The sequence below is a fragment of the Phoenix dactylifera genome, chromosome 14 (genome assembly GCF_009389715.1).
Source record: "Phoenix dactylifera cultivar Barhee BC4 chromosome 14, palm_55x_up_171113_PBpolish2nd_filt_p, whole genome shotgun sequence".
Classification (NCBI taxonomy): Eukaryota; Viridiplantae; Streptophyta; class Magnoliopsida; order Arecales; family Arecaceae; genus Phoenix; species Phoenix dactylifera.
The window spans coordinates 2,191,464-2,213,331 of NC_052405.1; the positions used below are offsets into that span (position 1 = coordinate 2,191,464).

General features: G+C 36.0%; 2 protein-coding genes across 8 annotated transcripts; one reads left to right on the plus strand and one right to left on the minus strand.

The window, feature by feature from the left end:
* The first annotated feature begins 52 nt into the window (after positions 1-52).
* Positions 53-19,729, plus strand: LOC103714264 (serine/arginine-rich splicing factor 4-like). Of its 7 annotated transcripts, none has more exons than XM_039133281.1 (5): positions 53-207; positions 345-439; positions 535-586; positions 3,438-4,678; positions 4,763-6,047. In XM_039133281.1, the coding sequence occupies exons 3-5, from the start codon at positions 575-577 to the stop codon at positions 5,460-5,462; spliced, it is 1,953 nt and encodes a 650-aa protein (XP_038989209.1). In that variant the 5' UTR covers positions 53-207; positions 345-439; positions 535-574; the 3' UTR covers positions 5,463-6,047. The 7 variants fall into 7 exon arrangements, 4 of the variants coding, with proteins under 4 accessions (XP_038989209.1, XP_038989210.1, XP_038989207.1 ...); XM_039133282.1 differs by having other exon boundaries at positions 4,769-6,047; XR_005514660.1 differs by adding an exon at positions 18,819-19,729 and having other exon boundaries at positions 54-207; positions 3,438-5,602.
* A 409-nt stretch (positions 19,730-20,138) lies between these two features.
* On the minus strand, positions 20,139-21,427 carry LOC103699976. Its single transcript, XM_008781961.4, has 2 exons — positions 20,875-21,427; positions 20,139-20,762 (listed from the first exon to the last, which is right to left on the minus strand). Exons 1-2 carry the CDS (start codon positions 21,073-21,075, stop codon positions 20,373-20,375), a joined length of 591 nt encoding a protein of 196 aa, XP_008780183.2. The 5' UTR covers positions 21,076-21,427; the 3' UTR covers positions 20,139-20,372.
* Positions 21,428-21,868: the final 441 nt, after the last annotated feature.

Here is a 21,868-nt window from a genome sequence, read left to right on the forward strand (position 1 = left end):
GGCGCGCGTGTATACAAAGTTATACAGTGTATAAAACACACACTTGGGTAGCAAATAGCCAATATCCTCCTGATGGTGGCGATGCATACCGCACTAGTTCCGCGAGTGGAAGAGAGAAATCTCGAGTGCCGAAGGATGGCGTCCCGATGATTCGATCCAAGTCTAGGGTTTTGGATGGTTTTTGCTGATTGTTTTTCCTTGTCCCAGGTATTGCACTGACTGATCTCTTTTCTCGATCTTTTCGCTTGTTTCTTGGCCTCTTTTTTTGTTACTCAAGAGTAGATCAGGGCATTTTTTGGGTGTTTGATCGAGATTGGTTTTGATTTCGTCGAATACAATGTCAGTGGACTAGAATTGTTGTCGTGAAGTGAAAGAAGGAATATTGAAGGGCTTTCGCCGGTGTTGACGTCTTCCAAGAAGCGGATTGGAGTAGTTCTTGGTGAGCTTCGAATAGTTTTCTTCTTTGATTCTTGCTCCAGACGCTGTTTCTACTAGTATTTTTTTTTTGTGTGTGTGTGGAAAAATGTGATGCAGATGGAACAAGAAGCATGCTTTTAGTGTTTTTTGCTTGCCGATGGTTGATGAGGTATTCTTGATTTGGTTTTAATGGCATTTCAGATTAACTGTCTTGGTTTTCTCTACGTTTTTCTGAAGTCCAAGATGTAGAAGGTAATGCACGTTAGGGTTTTTGCTAACTTGGGAAGCATTTTTGGTGCATTTAACTTTTTAGCTGCTTTCTTTTTTATGCTTTTAAGATTTACTCTTCCTATCCTCATCTGAAGCCAACTTGATTGGATGCTGATATTGGGAACTGTGAGAACTGAAAATGTAATTGATATTATATGTTTCCACTACTCTAGAAGAACACCTGAGCCATGTTGAATTCCTTAATAGCCACAGAAATTGCATTGGTGATACTATATGATTGGGTTGTACGCGTGCACCAATATCAGAGAATATAAATTACAGCAGAAAATTGGTTGATGACTATGTTTTAGATGCGGAAACAATTGCGTTCATATGAGGATGTTAAAAAAAATACCCCCATCATTTATCCTAAAGTTTGAGTGTCAGTTATCATCTTTTGTTTTATTACTAGGTAAATGATAATTGAATAGAGATAGAATTGCTGTTCCCGATTTCCTATAAGTGACTACATAGCTCCCAAAGCCAGCTATTTCAAGGTGTAAGATCTAGCACTTTGTGTTTCTATTTTTGGTGTAACATATTGAAATATCAAAATACCTACTATGTTTGTGCATGAAATATGTGCTTCATAAATTTTATTTTGCGCTGGAGCTTGTGTATGTATTGGAAGAAAATTTTGTGTCGATGTTTGCCTATATTATAACACATGATGGATTTAAGTAGGGCAGGACCATGTATGGTTTCTGAAGGGGTTGCTTGTAATATAAAATTGATTGCTGAGAAGTTTAAGTGAGAAGTCCCAAATTTGGACAAGAAAATTGGTGGATTGATGTTAGATGGGCTACATAATACTAATTCAAATGTTGCATGTGAACAAACGGCAGTTAAATCTTCTTAATCTGAACCATATAGGTGAGTTAAAGAAAAGCCTGAGGTGGAGTGTACTGCTTCAGGGATGGGACAAAACTTGATTTGTTATTTGGTGGATTCTATACATTTGACAATCAAATGGATTAGGAATCCATTGAGGTTGTAGACTGGCATTGCATAATGAAGGAATCACTGATCACTACTTGCACTCGTGCAGCAAGGTGCATGTGCCGTCACTTGGATTTGCATGTTCAGTGATACTGGTTAGAATAAATTTGTTCTAATGGCAGTTCGTGTGGTGGCAGCAGGTGATGACCTGCTATTTGAAAGTTATAATGAATTTCAAAGAAGCAAGCGGTTCCATTTAGAGAGAACATTTATTAGGCCAATCAGTGATAATATCAAGAGTAATGTGATGTTATTGCCTGTTGTGGACAATAACAAAATTAGATTATTTGGATCTGATGGTTTTGGATTTGTTATAAATAAATTTTGCAAGTCAGAATCTTTGAGGAAGACAGTTAAAATCTCTTCTGAATTTTATGTGATTAAGAGTTAGAAATTAAACTTCTGTGATAAACTTGATAGGCATGAGGATTGCTGATTATGAAGTACCGATATCATATGCAATACTGACTCATGTTTGTGAGAGGATTGCATATCTATATTATCGTTCTACTCTGTAACTGGCAGTACAGAAACCCATTTTTTTGAAATTTATGTTTTTGTAAATTGTTCTTTTAGTAGTGTTTGTGATCTTGTTAGTTTATACATTTAGGAGCACAACAGAATAATTCATGCTTTGATCATGCATAATATTCATGTACTTAGCTTGAAAGGGCAGCACATCACCTTTATATCATGAGCCAAAGATAAGGCAGGAATTGATTGATAAATATCCTGTTTGTGAACAAAGTGTTAGCTGTCCAAGAACTTGAGTGGTTAATGAATGAATGAACTACTAAGGCTACATGAAGACTTGAATGAATGGTGATGTGTCGAAATGGTTATTTAAAAGGAAGCACATAATTGCAGTTTTCCATGTTACGCCTGACTCCTTAAGGGCCTTAAGAAGATCTAATACTACAAAGAATATTCAGGTAGAAGAAGCAAGGATGGAGACTCAACCAAAACATGAGATTACATCAGGACATAAACTGATATTTACGGTGCAAATGCTGATGTGATTGTATTTTTTGAACATAATTCTTCCCTGCCACGCAGTTGAAAGAGCAGCTTGTAGAAGCTGTGACTCCTTAGAGCTGCATAAACTCTTTGTACAAATATCTATCATTTTGTGTTATACATAACTAATTGCTAATATCACACGTTTAACTTGTAATATTAGCATTTTAGCATATAAAGTCCAAGTTCCTGTAATTTTGTCTTATTGAAAAAATATAAATTGTACTTTTGATGGAAAACAAAAACTAAATTGGATGGTATGGCTTCTGGTACCGTTACAGTGAATATAGGCATTGTCACATTTCCTATGGAAATGGAGTAGATCAAGTACATTGATATACTAAAACCTTGTTATTTTGTGTCATACCACTTTGATTTACATGTCAATGATTATGGATAGAATAAATTTGTTCTAATGAACTGGCAGTTTGTGTGGGGGGCAGCAATTCATGATGTGCTAATGAAGGTCATAATGAATTCAAAGAAACAATCAGTTTCATTTAGAAATAACACTTATTAGGCCAATCAGTGATAATGCCAAGAGTAATGTGGCAATACCTTCTTGTTTGTTTGCTCTACTGTCAAGGAACATTTTGGAGTTTAATTTATGTGTATCAAACAAATGGTTTTTCATATCCACCCCCTAAAGGTTAATTATTGATTCGACATAGCACTTTTTTATTAGTTTGGGCTACATATATTAATGCAACCTTTTCTTTTTAACGAGTTTGCAGATGTCTTTGTATGTGAGCCATCTCTCTCCTCATGTTCGACGAGAAGAACTTGAACGGGTTTTTCGGAGGTTTGGTCGGTGTAGCGTACAACTGAAAGATGGATATGGATTTGCAGTCTATGAATATACGGCGAATGCAGAGAGAGCTTTGCGAGCGCTGCAAGGCAAGAACATTTGTGGGGAGCACATATCTCTTAATTGGTCAAACAGGCAGCCTAGGCCTCCTCAAATATCTGCAAGGAGCACCAGATTTTATGAACCCTATCGTGGATGGAACTTCGGGGAAGACAATGATAGTATCGGGATCAGGGGTTCTCGAGATCAAAGGGATTTTTCTACTGGTGCAGCTCGTGTCCCAAATAATCATGGACAGCATCAATTGGATATGACACCCAAAGAAGCTGGTAATGTGCACGATATTAATGATATCGAAGGGGATAAAGGTGTAAATACGAATGAGGGAGTAATGAATGAAGGTGGTACAATTGATCTAAATCCCTTGGAGAATGATCGATGGGGTGAACCTATTCATGATACATTGGCCGGTAATGGAGTTGAGAATGGAGATGATTTTGACCGCTATGAACCTTACCATGGTTACAATAGAAGCAATGATAATGGAAATGTTCAGATAGATAGCTCTTATGGCTCTCCAGACCGAGGAAGTTCCAAGGAGAGAAGATGGATAGAGCAATCTGTTGGCGATGATACTCATAGGAACTGTGATAAATCAAAAACTCAGCAGACCTGCTATAACTGTGGACTGGTTGGTCACATAATGCGTAACTGCCCTCAAGGGGATGCTCGACGAGAGGAGTTTGGCAAGTTCAACTGCAAGAGAGATGAAATAAATTGCCTAGATAAAGGGGAGGGAAGGCTGAAGTGGTTCAGACCCAATTCATGGGGAAGGTCAGATTTTAGTAGAGATCCTTTGATATCAAGGCACCATATGCAGGTACGAAAGGAACCTCATCCTGATAAAGCTAGAAGAGCATTCAGGGCAGGGGACACCTCTCTAGAACTTAGGGAAGAACGACGTTCCAAGCTCAGAAGTAATTCTCAGGCAAAGAAAAGGAGCAAGCTGGAACATGAAGCCCCCAAAAAAGTTGTGAAAAGAAGTAGAAGAAGACGAAGGAGATCTCGTACCTCATCACTTTCTTCTGATTCTTCTACAACTAGCTCGCAATCACATTCACGGTCCCAAAAATCCATATCCAATACTTGCTGCTCTTCACGCTCAAGGTCTGCATCTTCTCAGTCTCAATCGGCATCTTCTATTTCAAGATCTGCTTCTTTGTCACCCTATTCTAAATCTGTAAGTTCTAGATCCAGATCAAGGTCAAGGTCGAGCTTTCCGAGATCATTGTCTTTATCTGTCTCATTGGAACGGAAATCTACTCCTTCCCCAAAGAACAACCAAATTGATGTTTGCATGAATACCTCTCCAAAGGGCAATGTGAAGACTCTGACAAGCCCTGAGTCCAAGCATTTAGAGAATGCCAAACCAAAAGTTACATGTTCAACAGTTGATGATGAAAATGCAATCACTCCATGCAAGGCAGATAATGAGATTAATGGTGAACATATTGGACATAATGGTGATGATGTAAAATATTCTGCATTTGTGGCTCATTACAATGAAACCAATGCATGCACAGATCTGCATAAATATGCCGTTGTTACTAATGAGAATCATGAACAGAACAATGACTCACAGGAAGCTTCATTTGTAAAGCTGAATAGGCATATTCCCTCTGAATGTGAGACTAGCAAGTCTAGAAGAATACCAACACAGGAAATGTTCTTGGTCCTGCGACATTATGGACTGGCAGCACCAGAAGAGGGTTGTCCTGATATTTCCATAGAGGAATACTTTGGTGCTGCTCACTTGTGGCCGTGGGAAATGATCTACTATCTTCGTTCGAAGAAGGGTCCCATTTCTACTGAGAACTATGCGAGGCGACTTGAACAAAACAGGGAATTTGGCATTGTGGATAAGTACATCAGAAGCAGTAGTGGTTGGTGAGAAAGTCAAGATGATACATGACAAAGTTCCCTGATGCTGTCTTGTTCATTTTTAAGATGCACACGGATTGGCATTTTTGATGATGGCAATGTTTTCATGCTAATTTTCTTCTAGAATTTGCTGTCTTCTCCCATGATCAGGTAAAATGATTCATAATGCTTTATTTTGATACTTTTAATCTACAGAAATTCATGTAACACACAAGTATATTTGTTAAAAATGCCCTCATTCTGGAAATGAACATAATTACTTTTATGAGAAACTTCTTTACTAGTTGGCAAATTTCTGTTTTGAAATTGATGCTCTGTTGTAATATTGTGCCTCTCTTTTGCTGTGGTAGGTTCTTGAGCATGATCCAGAGATTCAATATTTGTGTTTCATGCTCTGTGATTCTACTCTCTGTGCTGCCCGGACTAGCCTGCAGTATCATCTTTGTTTTCTTTGCCTTTATCTTCAATGGGCGTGATATCCTCATTCTAATTCATGTAAAAAATCTGGTTAGATAGTTCACATACGGACATGTTGTTCATGGACTAGCTATTTTATGGTACATAAAGCCGATGGATCATCAGTGTTCTTTGCTCATTCAAATTATTAACAAGTTGGCAACAGTGTTTGAAGGAATTAATTCCAGGAAGAGTAAAAATCTACATGATAGTTCCTCAATGGACAAAGTTAAGTCTAATATATGAAATATGGGGAAGCAAATTATGGGGATTATGCTGGTAATTGTTTTTTTTTCCTTATATTGCTAATTAGGGTATGTGAAAAATCTCAGAGTTAACTACTTATTTTCTATCTTGTTCTCAGAGTTTGCTCTGTTACTATATGCTGATTAGTTTATGGTATGTGATTTTGTAATATCTATGCATTCAGAAGTTGGAGTGTGTACTGTTACATAACCACCAAATTATGGAAACACTGTTGGATGGTTCATAAACTTACGGTATTTCTTTTGCCTGTAATATGAAGGATAATATGTAACTTTTTGATTCATTGTGCTCATGTGAATATCTGTGGCTTTTGTAATCCATGTCATTGCTTGAAGCTTTCATATTTCCAGTCCGTCAGATATTTATCATTAAGCCCAGAAACCACTTCTTTTAACTTGTTTCCTATTATGAACTAATGTTTTTAATGATGACACATCATGCCACAAATCAATTGAATAGAATTCCTTAATACCCTCTTCTGGGCTTCATTCATGACTTCTCTTCTACTATTACTATGCTCTCAATTTACTCGTGTGTTTGTGTCTGTGCATGTGTACCAAGTTTAGACTGCAACCTACTGCGATTGCAATGGGAAGTAGAATTGTGGATAAGAGGAATTAGACAAGATTCAGCCCCACCACTCTATCTCACCAATTCCCCAGTGCGATTCATGGAAACAGTGCTATACATCAGGGGCAGCAGCTCTTGTCTGGTTACTTTGTTGCCCAAGGTGACAACCCAAGAGGGGGGGGTGAATTGGGTTTTCTAAAAATTATGTTCCCTAATTTTTACTTTGAATAGACTGCAGCAGAATAATAGGATGTTATTTACTTAAGCTCTAGGCAATTATAAGTAAAGCAGTGGAAGATTAAGCTAGAGCAATTATACTATGGCTTTAGGGTGCAATTGATCTAAAATTAACTTATAGTTGTATGATCAATCTTAATCTATGTGTATGGTAAGAATGGAGTGGAAGCTAAGCAAATCACTTATAACTCTATAGAAAACAAAGCTAGAGATATTACACAATCAAGCATGAATGGAAGGCATGAAATACAAGAGATAAGGCATCACAAACACAAAGATGTATAGTGGTTCGGTGCACCCCAGCACCTACATCCACTCCCCAAGACCTCTTGGGAATTTCACTATAATCCCTTAGATTACAGTCGGTTGTTTTACAAGCTCACAACCCAACTTGTTGTTTTGCGAGATCACAACGAACTCGGTCGGTTTTCACAGGCTCACCGACTAGAACCAACCGATTGTTTTCACGGGCTCACAATCCAACCCAGTTGGTTTTTCCAAAGGCTCACCAACCACAACCTTACAATGATTGTTTTCCGGGTTCACAATCAACCCAGTTGGTTTTCCCCAAAGGCTCACCAACCACAACCTTACAACGTTGGTTTTTTCCTTTGGCTCACCAACAAACCTTATCCCCTTGATTCAATCCCTTGATTGAATCAAGTTACAAGATATTAGAACAAGAGTTTAAATCAAATACAAGCTTCTCAAATAAGCAAATATAGCAAATGTAAATAAGTAAAGAAAAGAGAAGAAGCCCTCAAACTAATTTGTAGATGGAGGAACTCGGCTTCTTCTTCACTTGCCCCTCTTCTAATTTTGCACGAAGTAGAGGATCTCCGAGGCAGCACACGGATGGAGAGGAAGCTTTGGGATTCACTTGGATGCTCTTCTTCTCTCTATTTTACTTTGAATGGCCCTTTTGTGCTTATGGGAGATTTCCCTTGTAATCTCTTTCAAATCTCTTCCCTAAATGTTTTCTCCCACTTCCATTCACTCTTCCCTAGCTCTCCTCTTGATTTTATAGCTTTAGAGGGAGTGGAAACAAAAATCTAGCCGTTAGAGACAAAAATAGAGCCGTTGGAATCAAGAAAAAACTAGCCGTTATGCCTCCCAGCGTGCTAGAGTCGACTCGGCTGAAGCAGGAGTCGACTCGGCTGAAGCAGGAGTCGGCTCGGCTGAAATAGGAGTCGACTCGTGAATAGTAGTCTGCCGGCACTGTAACTGGGAGTCGACTCCGCACTGTAGCACTGAAGTTGGAGTCGACTCGAGATCACTGTAGCGCTGAAAATCAACTCTCTGTCTTTTTATTTGTTCTCAGTCGGAGTCGACTCGTAGAGTATCGGAGTCGACTCGAGCACTGTTTCTTGAAACTCTAGAGTGCCAGAGTCGACTCTAAACTTCCAGGAGTCGACTCGAGGACTATTCTTTTGAATTTTTCTTTAAATTTGCTCCTCCAACTTGAATTCTTTAAACTTGAAACTTGGGCCAATAAATTGTAGCTTTCTTCCAACTTTTCTTGAGAGCTTTGGAGGCCTTCTTGTATTCTTCCAATCTTGCTATGTTCCTTGCAAAATAAATTATCTTTCTACTTGCAACACAAACATTAGTAATTATACTTCAAGGTTTTGTGATCATCAAAATTAATCTTTAAATCAATTTTTGGGTCATCAATCTCCCCCTTTTTGATGATGACAAAACTTGGAGTATATGCAATATAAAATATAATGTGTTCTAGAAGTAATGCATAGCTAAGTTGCATGAAGTAGAAAACATATATATTTAAAAACATACTTCATGATAATGCTTTAGATTTATTCAGCTTAACACAATCAACATATTTCAATTTAAGCTGATTTGTATTCAATTCACAACATAAAGCATTATGAGCATATATTTCTCCCCCTTTTTGACAACATCAAAAAGGTTGCAAGATAATGAAACATTAAGCACAAAGATAAGAATACTCAAATATTTCTTTTTCTTTTTGTACTCTGATTTGCATGTCAAATTATTGCATAGAATATGAATCATATAACTCAAGGCAATAATGTTAGAAAAAGATTAATGAGCATAGATCAGAGCCAATTATAGTGAGAACACATCGAATGTGGTTCCAAAGATAGTTTTCAAATCAAGTGTAGGTGGAATCTTTCTCAAGTTAATTCAAGAAGTACCAAAAATGATATTCAAAGAAAGCACGAATGAAAATCTCACCATTCTTTAATAATAAATATGAAAGCTTGTTCATTTAAGATCTTTTGCCCAATATATTAAGTATTTTAGCAACATGAGAGCAATTTAACTAATTTTCAGAGTATAAGAGCAATATATTAAGTATGATTGTAAAGGTTTTTTTTAATGGTGTAAAAATATTGTGGAATAAATACTAAAACATGAATTCATGCAATTTATGATATATCTTAGAGTATACATAAAAATGAAAGCTTTGAAGGTTCTTTTAAAGCTCTTTTAAAGACTTTATTCCTTTAAAAAGAAGCACATTTTGATACATATAATAATGAATTGGCACTAAATTGAAGTTCTAAAGAATAAGCCAATAAGAACTCATTAGTGAATTCCAAAAATAGGTTTTCTAAGAGATACTCAAGAAAATTCAACACATTATTCTTCCTCTATTTCATTAAACTAGAGGCTCTTAAGATCAACTGTTTGAATTGTAATTTGGTTCATGATTGATGCATAAGATATACTAACCAAATAACAAGCCTCAAGGTGTATCATAAAGATTTTCAAATTTAAATTTCAAATGATACATATTGGAGAGTATTTGGATCACATCTCATTTAGTATTCTTTCTCTCTCCTTTAGTTATAGATTTATGCGATTAAGTTCCATAAGATCTCTCCTTCTGAAATTTTCTTTCTCCCCCTCAATTGATCATTCCATTTAAGAGTTTAGAATTTGAAAATAATGTTCAATAAAATTGTCAATCTCAAAAATATTTTCTATAAGTTTCAACTTATTTTCATAAGACTCAAGGTTTGAGATAAGACAACCTTTATAGAACTCATCTCAAGGTATAAACTTATTATATAATTAAAGCAAGTCTTGCAATATAAGGAGGTTCATCAAAATCAATCCATAAAATTCAAGGTATGCATCAAATTAAAGTAACTTTAGGATAAGATACTGAATATCTAAAGCTCCCCCTCAAAAGATGCATTCTTCTTTAATCATTCTTTTCTTTTGTTGAATTTCAGATTTTAATGATAAACGTGAATAAAACTGAAACTTTATGATATCAAGAATGTAGAGTGATCTAGAATTATTCAAAATTTATAGCAATCACTCTTTTTAATCCTTCAAGAACAAGTTATGCTTCCTCTTAATTTTTGAGAAAATGTACTGAAATATTAATCAGAAAATGATTCATTTGAAGCTCAAATTCTTTCAAAAGCATTTACATTTTCTTTCTTTTAAGAATCATTTGAGTGAGCTGAAATGTTTCTAGACTTAAGATCATTCACTCTCTTAATAATATATATATATATATATTGATGGAAGTATTTAATAATGTAGGAGAGAAAAACATATAGATGATCATTGAAGTATACATATTTATAGAACTCAATTTCTTAATCATAGTTTTTCATGAAGCACAATAAATCTTTTTAATATCAAAATAAAATCATATATTTAAAAAATATTTGTTTGCAATTAAGATCATTGAAAGACATATCATTTAGACCAATATTAGTACACTTTAAGGATAAGAAAAGATATGTTTCGGATGCGTATCGAGACAATCAACCAAGGCATCAAAATTAATTCTGTTTTTCTTATATTAAAATTTTCATTTAGAAATCATATTGAGTTATTCTCCTGAATGACGCGATCATTAAAGCATATAACTAAGGTTACAAAAATGTAACGATATAAGCATTTTTAAGTTACGTTTAAGCTTTTATACAAAATCAGATTCTGAATTTTCATAAGAATTTCCAAGAAGGCTTTCAAAATTATAATTTGAGATATGTATCTTCTAGATTGTAGCTCATCTTAAATCACTAAGATTGAAAATACATATTTCAATAACATTCGAGCACTTTCAGAATCTTTGTATTTAATATTGAGTTTCGATACAAAATGGAGGATATTTTAACAAGTATTAGGACATTATGTATCAAAGTTAGGCAAGTATAAAGATAGATCAAGATCAATTCATTTTGCCTAAATAGAAATATCCTTCTCTTCTTCTTTTTGTAAATCTATTTAACTTTCAAAGATAATCGTGAATGATAAAACTGAAATTTCTTTTTAATATTACTTAAAAAAAAAACTTTATGTAGTATTTCAAACATTCAAGCATTGGAACATTACAAAATATTGAGAACCCATAATTCAAGACATCATGCCATATGCAAAATATATTATGTGTTAAGTCATGCATTAGAATATTAAGAGTAAGCATGTCAAGGATCAAAATCAATTCTTTTCAAATAAACTCCCCCTATTTAATTATAATCTTGCACTGATTTCATCCTTAAGGTGTGTTTCCAAGTGACTAAAAATTTGAATTGATTCTTCTTATATATTTTCATTTACTTTGTCTTTCATTTTTACTTTCTCATGCTCTATACTCTATTTGCTCCCTATCCGGTGGAGTTGGAAGGGGCACGAGGTACTACCACTAGCCTCCCTCTTGTGCCGTCCCTAATATACCCTACACCGAATAGTTGGGTCAAATAGTGCCGGGTACTACCACTAGCCTTCCCGTTGGCACCATCCCTATGATGAGCAATATAGAAATGTTAAAATGTTTACTTCAAACTCTCCCTGTTTAAGTGTAATTAATTACGGATTGTATCCCTTCCAAAAGAATGCTCACACAAGTCTCACAAATGTGCCGAATATATTATGCTTGTTTTGCTTTTCCTTAAGATTGGAGTATTTGCCTTTACTTAGATTTTACTTCTCTTGAATGATATCCATTTTCTTTTCTTTATCTCTCTCTCTTTTTGTTATTCTCAAGTAATTTACATGAAAGAGCAGAATAAAGAAATAATCTTATATATCATATAGATGTATATCATGCAAACAACATTTTCATTGTGCTCAAGGATTCATAATTTCTCACAAGTTATTTTAAATCAAAATTTTAAGCATAAACTTGTGTATTTCATGGTTATGACATAGGCAAAGATATATTATAGTTTGGGCAAAACATGAAACAATTTCTAAAAGTATAAGTCAATCAATATATATATATATAGACATGATATCAAAAATTAATAATTAAAGATCTTAATCATGCCATAATAAGATTTAAGTTATTGACTTTGCTCAATTAATTTACGAGAGAAGTATCTAGAATTACCAATTCATTCTGCATTCTTCAGTCAAATACCTACTAGATTTCTTATGTATGAACTTTTGGCTGAAGAAGGTCCTTTCTCTTGTTTGCATGTGAATGTTTATTGTATCTTACATGGAGATATCCTTCAAGTTGAGATCTCTCATTTTCTTGCTCAAGGATCCTGCATTAACAAACTCCTTTTCTTTCTTGAAAGAAAGTCATTAGTTTCTTCAAGATACAAAACATTCATCCAACATATTTTTTAACTAGATGACTCAATATAAGATATGACAATAGTTGAATATTGAGTCACTTTACTCAAGAGATTGCCTAAATATAAGCAAGCACATATCACTTGAACTAAAGAGATAGTTTCATTAACCAAAATGGTTCAAGGACAAGCATGTGAGGCAATAGGAAGATTTATCAAGGTCAAATCAATTTCTCAAAAACGATTTAGTTTAGATTTTATTTGCTTAAGATAATTATTAATAAGACACGCTAGCTAAGTTTTAATCAACTTATCTTAAACAGTTGTTTCTATCTAAATTCAGATTATGATTTATTTGTTATCAATAAAATATGATTCATTAAACTTAGATTGAAGTCTTGCATAAGGTCACATAATGAGCATACATCCGGTCTACTAGCTGTATGATAAAATAATTATTCTATCATGCTTCAATACAGCTTTAAAACAATAGATCTACTTTGCTCATCCTTTTCAAATTCTACAAGATGGGGTCATAGAGATACCTTCTTCATGCCAATCTTCTATAAGAGTTTTCTTGTGGACTAACTTTGGTCAATGAAGATCCCCTTTCTTGTTTGTCTTAATTTGGAGTTTGAGAGAAGATGTTAATTCATTCATCATGCATATTTCAAACTCACCTTGCATGAACTAAGTAAAATTTTCATATAACTCTTCATTAGTAGAACCAAAAACGATGTCATCAATGCATACTTTGAGCAAATAAGATATCACAAATTCTTCTTTTTGATGCATAGATTTATCACTATTACTTTCTATCAAAAAGGTTACTTAAGCTTTTATATCATGCTTTTGATGCTTGTTCCAAATTATATATTGCTTTATCATATTTGTAATGAGTGTTTTCAATATGGTGGTAATTTAACATATATCTTCTTTAATAAAGTAAGCACATAGGTGTCCATTCTACACACTCATTTGATAGAATATAAAGCTCATAAAGCAAGCAAATGATAATGGTGATCTTTATTTCTAATCATGCAAGAATCAAGATCTATTTCATCTTTTCTTGATTTAGTCTTTTAGTAGTCATCAATTTTTCTTCATTAAGTGCATTTCTGAAAAACTCAATTTGGTTATAATTATTAACAAGTTTTCAGATTGTTATATGTAAAAGATTAACCATATATAATTTAATCATTAATCTCATAAGGAACAAAATGAATTGATATTTCTACAACTCGAATCTTTTCATTGAATGTTCTATATGCATTGCTTGATGAATGATATCCAAGGATAGAAATATCTTTATCAGATTTGGCATTATTTTCATAAGAACATATCAAGCATAGTATGTACGACTGAAAAATATGAGAGATATGCAATAGTTCATTTTCTATTTTTCAGAAGATCAAAAGAAGTTTTCATCAAAAATAGATCTAATAGAAGTCATATGTATGACAAGCAGTGATGATAGCCTTTAAAAAAAAAATCATTTAAGTAGATGACTATCATACACAATTGTCTTTTTCATTTCTTCAAGAATTCTATTAACCCTATTTTACTTAAGGTGTCCTTGGTGCTGAAATAATTAATTTCTGTATAAACTTTATCAGGATTTTGGTTTTCAACAGTGTGCCATGATACTCTTTATCTTCACAGTTTGGAAACCTTTATCATTTGAAACACTTTTACAAGATTTAGCAAATACAGAAAATATTTCAATTTTATTTGCCAAGAACACATCCAATGTAAGCTTTTGAAAACTTAGTGATGGAAACAACATCTTTAGATTTAGAAATTGATTTTTGTTTGTTTCCTTAGTTAGCATGCATAGTAAACTTTGACCTTTCAGAAGACAATCTAAGTAAGCCAATGGCAAGGTCTTTTGAGATTAAGTACATACTAGCATGAGTTGATTTTATATGCCAAAGATGGTTTCTTTAATCTTGGTATTCATAGTGCATATATTCAAAAGCACACCAAGTACACATTATCATATCTATGATCAATAAACAATAATGCCATGGATAAAAACTCTCAATCAAGCATATAGAGAATTCATAGAGTTATTCTTAATAAATTGATTAATCTTTTAGCAACTTATCCAATAGTGAGTAAAGTATACTATAAAATGAAATGATTTGATTATATTTCCAAAAGTATTTTCTATATCACAAAATTGGTCAATACTTGCAATTCATATTTTAATCAAATACTAAAGCAAAAATAATGATGAAATGCAAGGTTTACTGATTTCATTATTATTATTATTATTATTTTATTATTTAAAATTACTTTTCATAAGTATGTTTTAAGTTTCATTTTTTGACGTGTGTCTAGAACACCCATTTGTATGAAAGTTCTATTTGTTCCATGGATATCTTGGCACACCTATGTCTACATCCTCATATTTTCATTTTGGGTACCCAAGCTTGCTTGGGTCCTTGAGAGTTAGGACATATGGTTCCTTTTGGAACCCAAATTTGTTTAATTGTAATAACTTTACCACTTGATTTAATTATGTTAGAACGATAGGTAAAGTTGTTATGTCCATTCTTTTCATGTTTGAAATATGTTATCTTATTTAATGGTTTGCTTGGTGAATTGATAACCTTTTTCTCTAGAGATTTATTGTTAAGTAAAGGAGTCAAGCCAAGTTTTGATTTATCATAAGCAACATATTGGCTTTCAAACATCATTTTTAATCGCTCTGAACTTACAGTGAATTTGTTAATAAGATATTTTGATTGGTTAATTTCTTCACTTAACTTTTGATTTTCTTTAATTAAATATTGATTTTTCTGAATCAATTCTTCTGAATTTAACCTTAAGCTTTTATTTTCAGAATTTAGTTTGTCTTGTATTTCAGCAATAGAATTTCTTTCTTTTGAAATTCGCAAATTTAGCTTTTTAAGATTTTCATTTTTCATAGCTAATTTTCTACATTCACCATACAAATCATGAAAAGCATTTAAAAGTTCATCATAAGAAAATTCTTCTTGAAAATTATTTGATGTAAAAGTAGATTCAGATTTTACCTTATCTTCTTGTGCCATAAAGCAAAAGTTAGTTACCTCTTGTAGTTCTTTGGAGCTAATATCATCATTGTTGCTCCTAGCTTTCATTTTCTTGCTTGACTCTTCCTTGGTCAAAACTTTCTTCCTTTTTATCTCTTTCTTTCTTTCTTCTTGCTTCCTCTTCTTCTTTGTCTTAGGAAGCTTTTGAATTTTTTTGTTATTCTTTCTTCCTCGAGTCGACTCGGGTTAACTTGGAGTCGACTCGACTGACTTGAGAGGCGACTCGAGATCTTCGGGAGACGTCTCATTCTCAGAGGCCGAAGAGTTTGTTTTCTGTCTTTTGAACTGTCCTGCCTCGGAGTCGACTCGGGCTTTATTGGAGTCGACTCGGCTAACTTGGGGGTCGACTCTGAAATACTTAGAGTCGACTCGTTCACAGGGTCTCCAAAACTGAGTCTCTGCCTTTCAGACTGTTTTCCTTTAGGAGTCGACTCGGACAAACTGGGAGTCGACTCGGCTGATGTGGGAGATTCTGCAGTCTCACTATTAGTATGTAATTGAAGCACATGTGAGCTAATTTGATATTTATCATAAATAATTTCTAAAGTATCCCAGATTTCTTTAGCAGATAAGCATGCAGAAATCTTATTAAATATAGTTTCATGGATAGCACAATATAGTATGTTCATAGCATTAGCATTCAATTGTGCTAAGTCTTTTTCATTAATAGTTTGAGAGAGTGTGTGAAGGTCATTTATTATGATATTCCATAAGTAGTAGTTTTGTGATTGAATAAAAATGCGCATGCGTGCTTTCCAATATATGTAGTCTATGCCATTAAATAGTGGAGGCCTATCAATTAATTGTCCCTCTTCTAGAAGACTATCTATTTGAGTTGTCATGATCTTTGGCTTTTGATCGTGAGATCAATAATTAATCTTAGAGCACCTGCTCTGATACCACTTGTTGCCCAAGGTGACAACCCAAGAGGGGGGGTGAATTGGGTTTTCTAAAAATTATGTTCCCTAATTTTTACTTTGAATAGACTGCAGCAGAATAATAGGATGTTATTTACTTAAGCTCTAGGCAATTACAAGTAAAGCAGTGGAAGATTAAGCTAGAGCAATTATACTATGGCTTTAGGGTGCAATTGATCTAAAATTAACTTATAGTTGTATGATCAATCTTAATCTATGTGTATGGTAAGAATGGAGTGGAAGCTAAGCAAATCACTTATAACTCTATAGAAAACAAAGCTAGAGATATTACACAATCAAGCATGAATGGAAGGCATGAAATACAAGAGATAAGGCATCACAAACACAAAGATGTATAGTGGTTCGGTGCACCCCAGCACCTACATCCACTCCCCAAGACCTCTTGGGAATTTCACTATAATCCCTTAGATTACAGTCGGTTGTTTTACAAGCTCACAACCCAACTTGTTGTTTTGCGAGATCACAACGAACTCGGTCGGTTTTCACAGGCTCACCGACTAGAACCAACCGATTGTTTTCACGGGCTCACAATCCAACCCAGTTGGTTTTCCCAAAGGCTCACCAACCACAACCTTACAATGATTGTTTTCCGGGTTCACAATCAACCCAGTTGGTTTTCCCCAAAGGCTCACCAACCACAACCTTACAACGTTGGTTTTTCCCTTTGGCTCACCAACAAACCTTATCCCCTTGATTCAATCCCTTGATTGAATCAAGTTACAAGATATTAGAACAAGAGTTTAAATCAAATACAAGCTTCTCAAATAAGCAAATATAGCAAATGTAAATAAGTAAAGAAAAGAGAAGAAGCCCTCAAACTAATTTGTAGATGGAGGAACTCGGCTTCTTCTTCACTTGCCCCTCTTCTGATTTTGCACGAAGTAGAGGATCTCCGAGGCAGCACACGGATGGAGAGGAAGCTTTGGGATTCACTTGGATGCTCTTCTTCTCTCTATTTTACTTTGAATGGCCCTTTTGTGCTTATGGGAGATTTCCCTTGTAATCTCTTTCAAATCTCTTCCCTAAATGTTTTCTCCCACTTCCATTCACTCTTCCCTAGCTCTCCTCTTGATTTTATAGCTTTAGAGGGAGTGGAAACAAAAATCTAGCCGTTAGAGACAAAAATAGAGCCGTTGGAATCAAGAAAAAACTAGCCGTTATGCCTCCCAGCGTGCTAGAGTCGACTCGGCTGAAGCAGGAGTCGACTCGGCTGAAGCAGGAGTCGGCTCGGCTGAAATAGGAGTCGACTCGTGAATAGTAGTCTGCCGGCACTGTAGCTGGGAGTCGACTCCGCACTGTAGCACTGAAGTTGGAGTCGACTCGAGATCACTGTAGCGCTGAAAATCAACTCTCTGTCTTTTTGTTTGTTCTCAGTCGGAGTCGACTCGTAGAGTATCGGAGTCGACTCGAGCACTGTTTCTTGAAACTCTAGAGTGCCAGAGTCGACTCTAAACTTCCAGGAGTCGACTCGAGGACTATTCTTTTGAATTTTTCTTTAAATTTGCTCCTCCAACTTGAATTCTTTAAACTTGAAACTTGGGCCAATAAATTGTAGCTTTCTTCCAACTTTTCTTGAGAGCTTTGGAGGCCTTCTTGTATTCTTCCAATCTTGCTATGTTCCTTGCAAAATAAATTATCTTTCTACTTGCAACACAAACATTAGTAATTATACTTCAAGGTTTTGTGATCATCAAAATTAATCTTTAAATCAATTTTTGGGTCATCATACTTGGATCCACCATTTGGCATCCAATTTATAATCACGGTCGTCGTGATCTAAACAGCTTGCCTCACGTGCTTGTGTTGTTTGTCATTATTTATACTCACCCATGCTATGCATGTAAAAGAGCTGGCAAAGCCGCCATACTGATTGATCAGCTACCAGCATTGAAATTAACTGGATGATGCAAGAGCAAGCGTCGGCCCAAAAGCCATGCATGTGTGAAGATGTTATAAAGTGATCTTCAAAGATTGCTGGAAAGCAGACATCACTTGTGGTGATGTGGCTTTTGTAAGCCATCAGTCTATAAACAGGATGATAATTTGGTTTCGCTTGTTGACTAGTTGTATATCAGATTATATTTTTCTCAAAATGCCTGTCCCATAGATCTAATTGTAGCACCCAGACTTTCTAGAGTTGCAGTATATTGAATGCTCATTGAAACTCTGATGCCATCTTTTTTTTTTTTTTTGTGGTTGTGCCTTCTGTCTTCTTTTATGTGCTTATCTGAAATATTAACCATTTAATTTGCTCACCTTTGTTCTTCTTCTTTTTTAAACCCATAAGATGTTTGAGGAGAGAATAGGGGGAAAGGAAATCAAGTGTTCTCCAGTCTAGCTCCCATCTTTTTGTCAGCCAGATACCTTTGTAGAGTTCCTACGAAGAAGAGCTTAAGGGGCACAGAGCACTCATCCAGCCGGCCATCCACCTTTGTCTCCCTGTACATCAATTGATGCTGATATTTGATAATTGATGCAATGTCAAGCTTATGTTATCAATTTCTTTATGCGGCACCTAGATTTCTGGGAAAAATGAATGTTCCAGCTCAGTCCTTCAAGGGAAATAGTTGGTGTTTCATTTGTATCTACTCTAGTTTGAAAGGAAGGAGGGGGAGGGGGCTTTAGAGTCAACATCCCTTGGTGTAACAACTCTCAAACTCACATCTTTGTTGCTTGCTAAACTTGTTTTCTATTCTATATATGATATGTCAACCTGTTTGTTGGTCAATGATGTCCGCACTTTCCATTGGACGACTCTTATGTCTCTGCCAGGGGCCAACTCAGGCGTGGAAGCATCCAATTGGGGCACGAGCAATTTGCCAATAATGAATCCAGGGGACTTGTTTACGACTTTGGGAATTCTCTCTTTCCCCTTTTCATTTGCTGCTTAAAAGTTTTCCGAGGGAGGAGCAAAGCGCAAGCTCGAGGTGCCGAGGCATGGAAAAAGAAGAAGAAGAAGAAGAAGAAGAAGAAATCGGTGCATCGAAGACCAATTGCATTTAGTGGGTGCCATGATGGCGTGTTGGATGTATTCAAAGGGCAGTAAAGGGTGAAGAGGAAAGAGAGGGAGGTGAGGAGGGTGGAAATAAATTGGTATTTATCACCTGACGTAATCCCACCATTATTCTCAACCGTCTCAATTACTCTTGCATTAAATTGTTTTTTATGGTATTTCAATCCAAAATAGTCTTCCATTTCTCTCTCTCTCTCTCGCATTAAATTGATTTTTGTGGTATTTCAATCCAAAATAGTCTTCCATTTCTCTCTCTCTCTCGCTCTCTCTCGCACGCACGCACGCACGCACTGACGCACGCATCCTTGAAGTTTTTATATTTTTTAAGTCCCAATAAATACATGGATACATACATACATAGATGCATGCACCATGGAGCTTGTACACTTGCAAGGGACTCTCTTCACAAATTGACGAAAAGGCCCATCCCCAATGATTAAGGATTACTTATCCTCGAGATTAGATTCTGCTTTTTGTGGGCTTCATCCTATTTACCACCTTCCTCTCTCTCCATTGCTCGTTGCTCATATATATCTAATCCAAGTACCGATATGAATAAAAGAGCAAATTACGCATCAGGCAATTGAGAAAGTATTAAGACAGGAAAAAAAGGAACCATCTATACGACCATGATGATTATAGAAATTTGGGCTGCTCATGATAGGCCCGTTTTACATTGTCTTCATCATAGGAGGGGGAACAACCAAGAGATAAACGAGAACACAACCTATGTCTGTGGAGCCATATATAAAAGTGGATCAGGAGGAGGAAAAGGAGGAAGAAAACCTATGATTTGAGAGAGGGGATATACTAGTACTAACTAGTACTTCAGCTCTTCCTGGTCTTGCTATTATTGTTGTTCTTGCTGTTGCTGTTGGTGGTGGTGGCGGCGGTGTTGCTGCCATGGAAGAAGTCGAGGAGGACGGCACTCTTGCACTTGGGACACCTGGGGTCTTCCTCGGAGAGCATGACATACATGAGGCACCGGGGGCAGCCCGCAAGCACCATGGATGCTGCCTCCGGGCTGTTCGAGCATGACGACAAGCAGGAGCTCGGCGGAGACGAGGAGGAGGATCCCTTCGGGGAGTCGTCCTCAGCTGCCACCCTTCTCGACGTGGCCCCCCTCGTCGGCAGGGACAAATTCAGCTTCAGGTCCAGCTTTGGGCTCTTGCCATTGTTGCGGCTCATCGCTGCCCTCCTGTAGAAGATCCTCCCTGTCTGCATGCGAAAGCAATAGAAATTAGTACCACAAGGCCCATCCGGCGTTTGAATTGCTGGTAGCTAGCTAGAATGGTTGCTTCAAAGAGTAGAGGGAGGGGGATCGAGGAACCTGGAGGTGGAGGCACCTCTCCCAACCTTTTGGGGCAGGGAGTGACTCGTCGAGGTCGACCGGAGTGGAGCCGAGGAGCCCGACGGCCACCGGAGAAGCTCGGTGTCGGAGGAAGCTGGCACCTGTTAAGCGGTGGTAGCGGCCAAAAGAAGAACCTCCACCGCTGCAAGCATGGTGGTGGTGGGGAGCCTTGCATGCCATTATATAAGAGGACCCAAGGGAGTGGTCAATGGTTTTCTTTAATACAACACAACAAATACTTTAATTCTTCTCTCTCTCTTTGACGCACTCTTTTGTTTTCTTTTGTTATTCTTATCTTTTCTTTAGTTTGCATGCATTGAGGACGATGGGAAGGAGAGGAGGGTGGGATTGAATGGAATTGAAGGATATGGGTGGAAGAAGAGGAGTGCAATATTGAGGCCTGGAAATGAATTAATGGTGGGAAAGAAAGGAACGGGCTTTGCAGTAAACATTTTTTTTTATTTTAAACAAAAATGCAGCAAATATTGCGACTACAAAACGCAATGCACCATTAAATGCACCATGGATTAGTCGGTCAAGAGCCAAAGAATTCTGTATGCTGGGGAAACCATTGTAAATATAAAAAATCTTTCTATAAATAGTGTGAACAAAACAAATACAGCTCTCTCTCTCTCTCTCTCTCTCTCTCTCTCTCTCTCTTTCTCTGTGTGTGTGTGTGTGTGTGTGTGTGTTATATCTCCTAGGGGTGTGTTTTCTATTTGAATATATATTATACTGTTGGAGGGCTTATTGCATATTTAATTCAGAACAGATGCCTGAGTGTGGATTTTCCAAATCGCTGCCATAAATACAGATTAGAAGACTTTTGGGAAAATTAGCAGGATTATCACGAAAATTTGGAGGGAATAAATTAGACTTGTAAGGCATTAATGTAAGTGACTCTTTGGCTTTTTTTTTCAATTTCTTATTTTTGTTTTAAAAGTAAAATCACATAAACAAGGATAAAGAATAA

Bases quoted from the DNA above. Each gene is read 5' to 3' on its own strand.
- LOC103699976 (XM_008781961.4), bottom strand. From the start codon at position 21,075: ATGGCATGCAAGGCTCCCCACCACCACCATGCTTGCAGCGGTGGAGGT. The intron at 20,763-20,874 runs GTTCCTCGATCC...TTTCGCATGCAG, and splicing joins AGAGGTGCCTCCACCTCCAG to ACAGGGAGGATCTTCTACAG.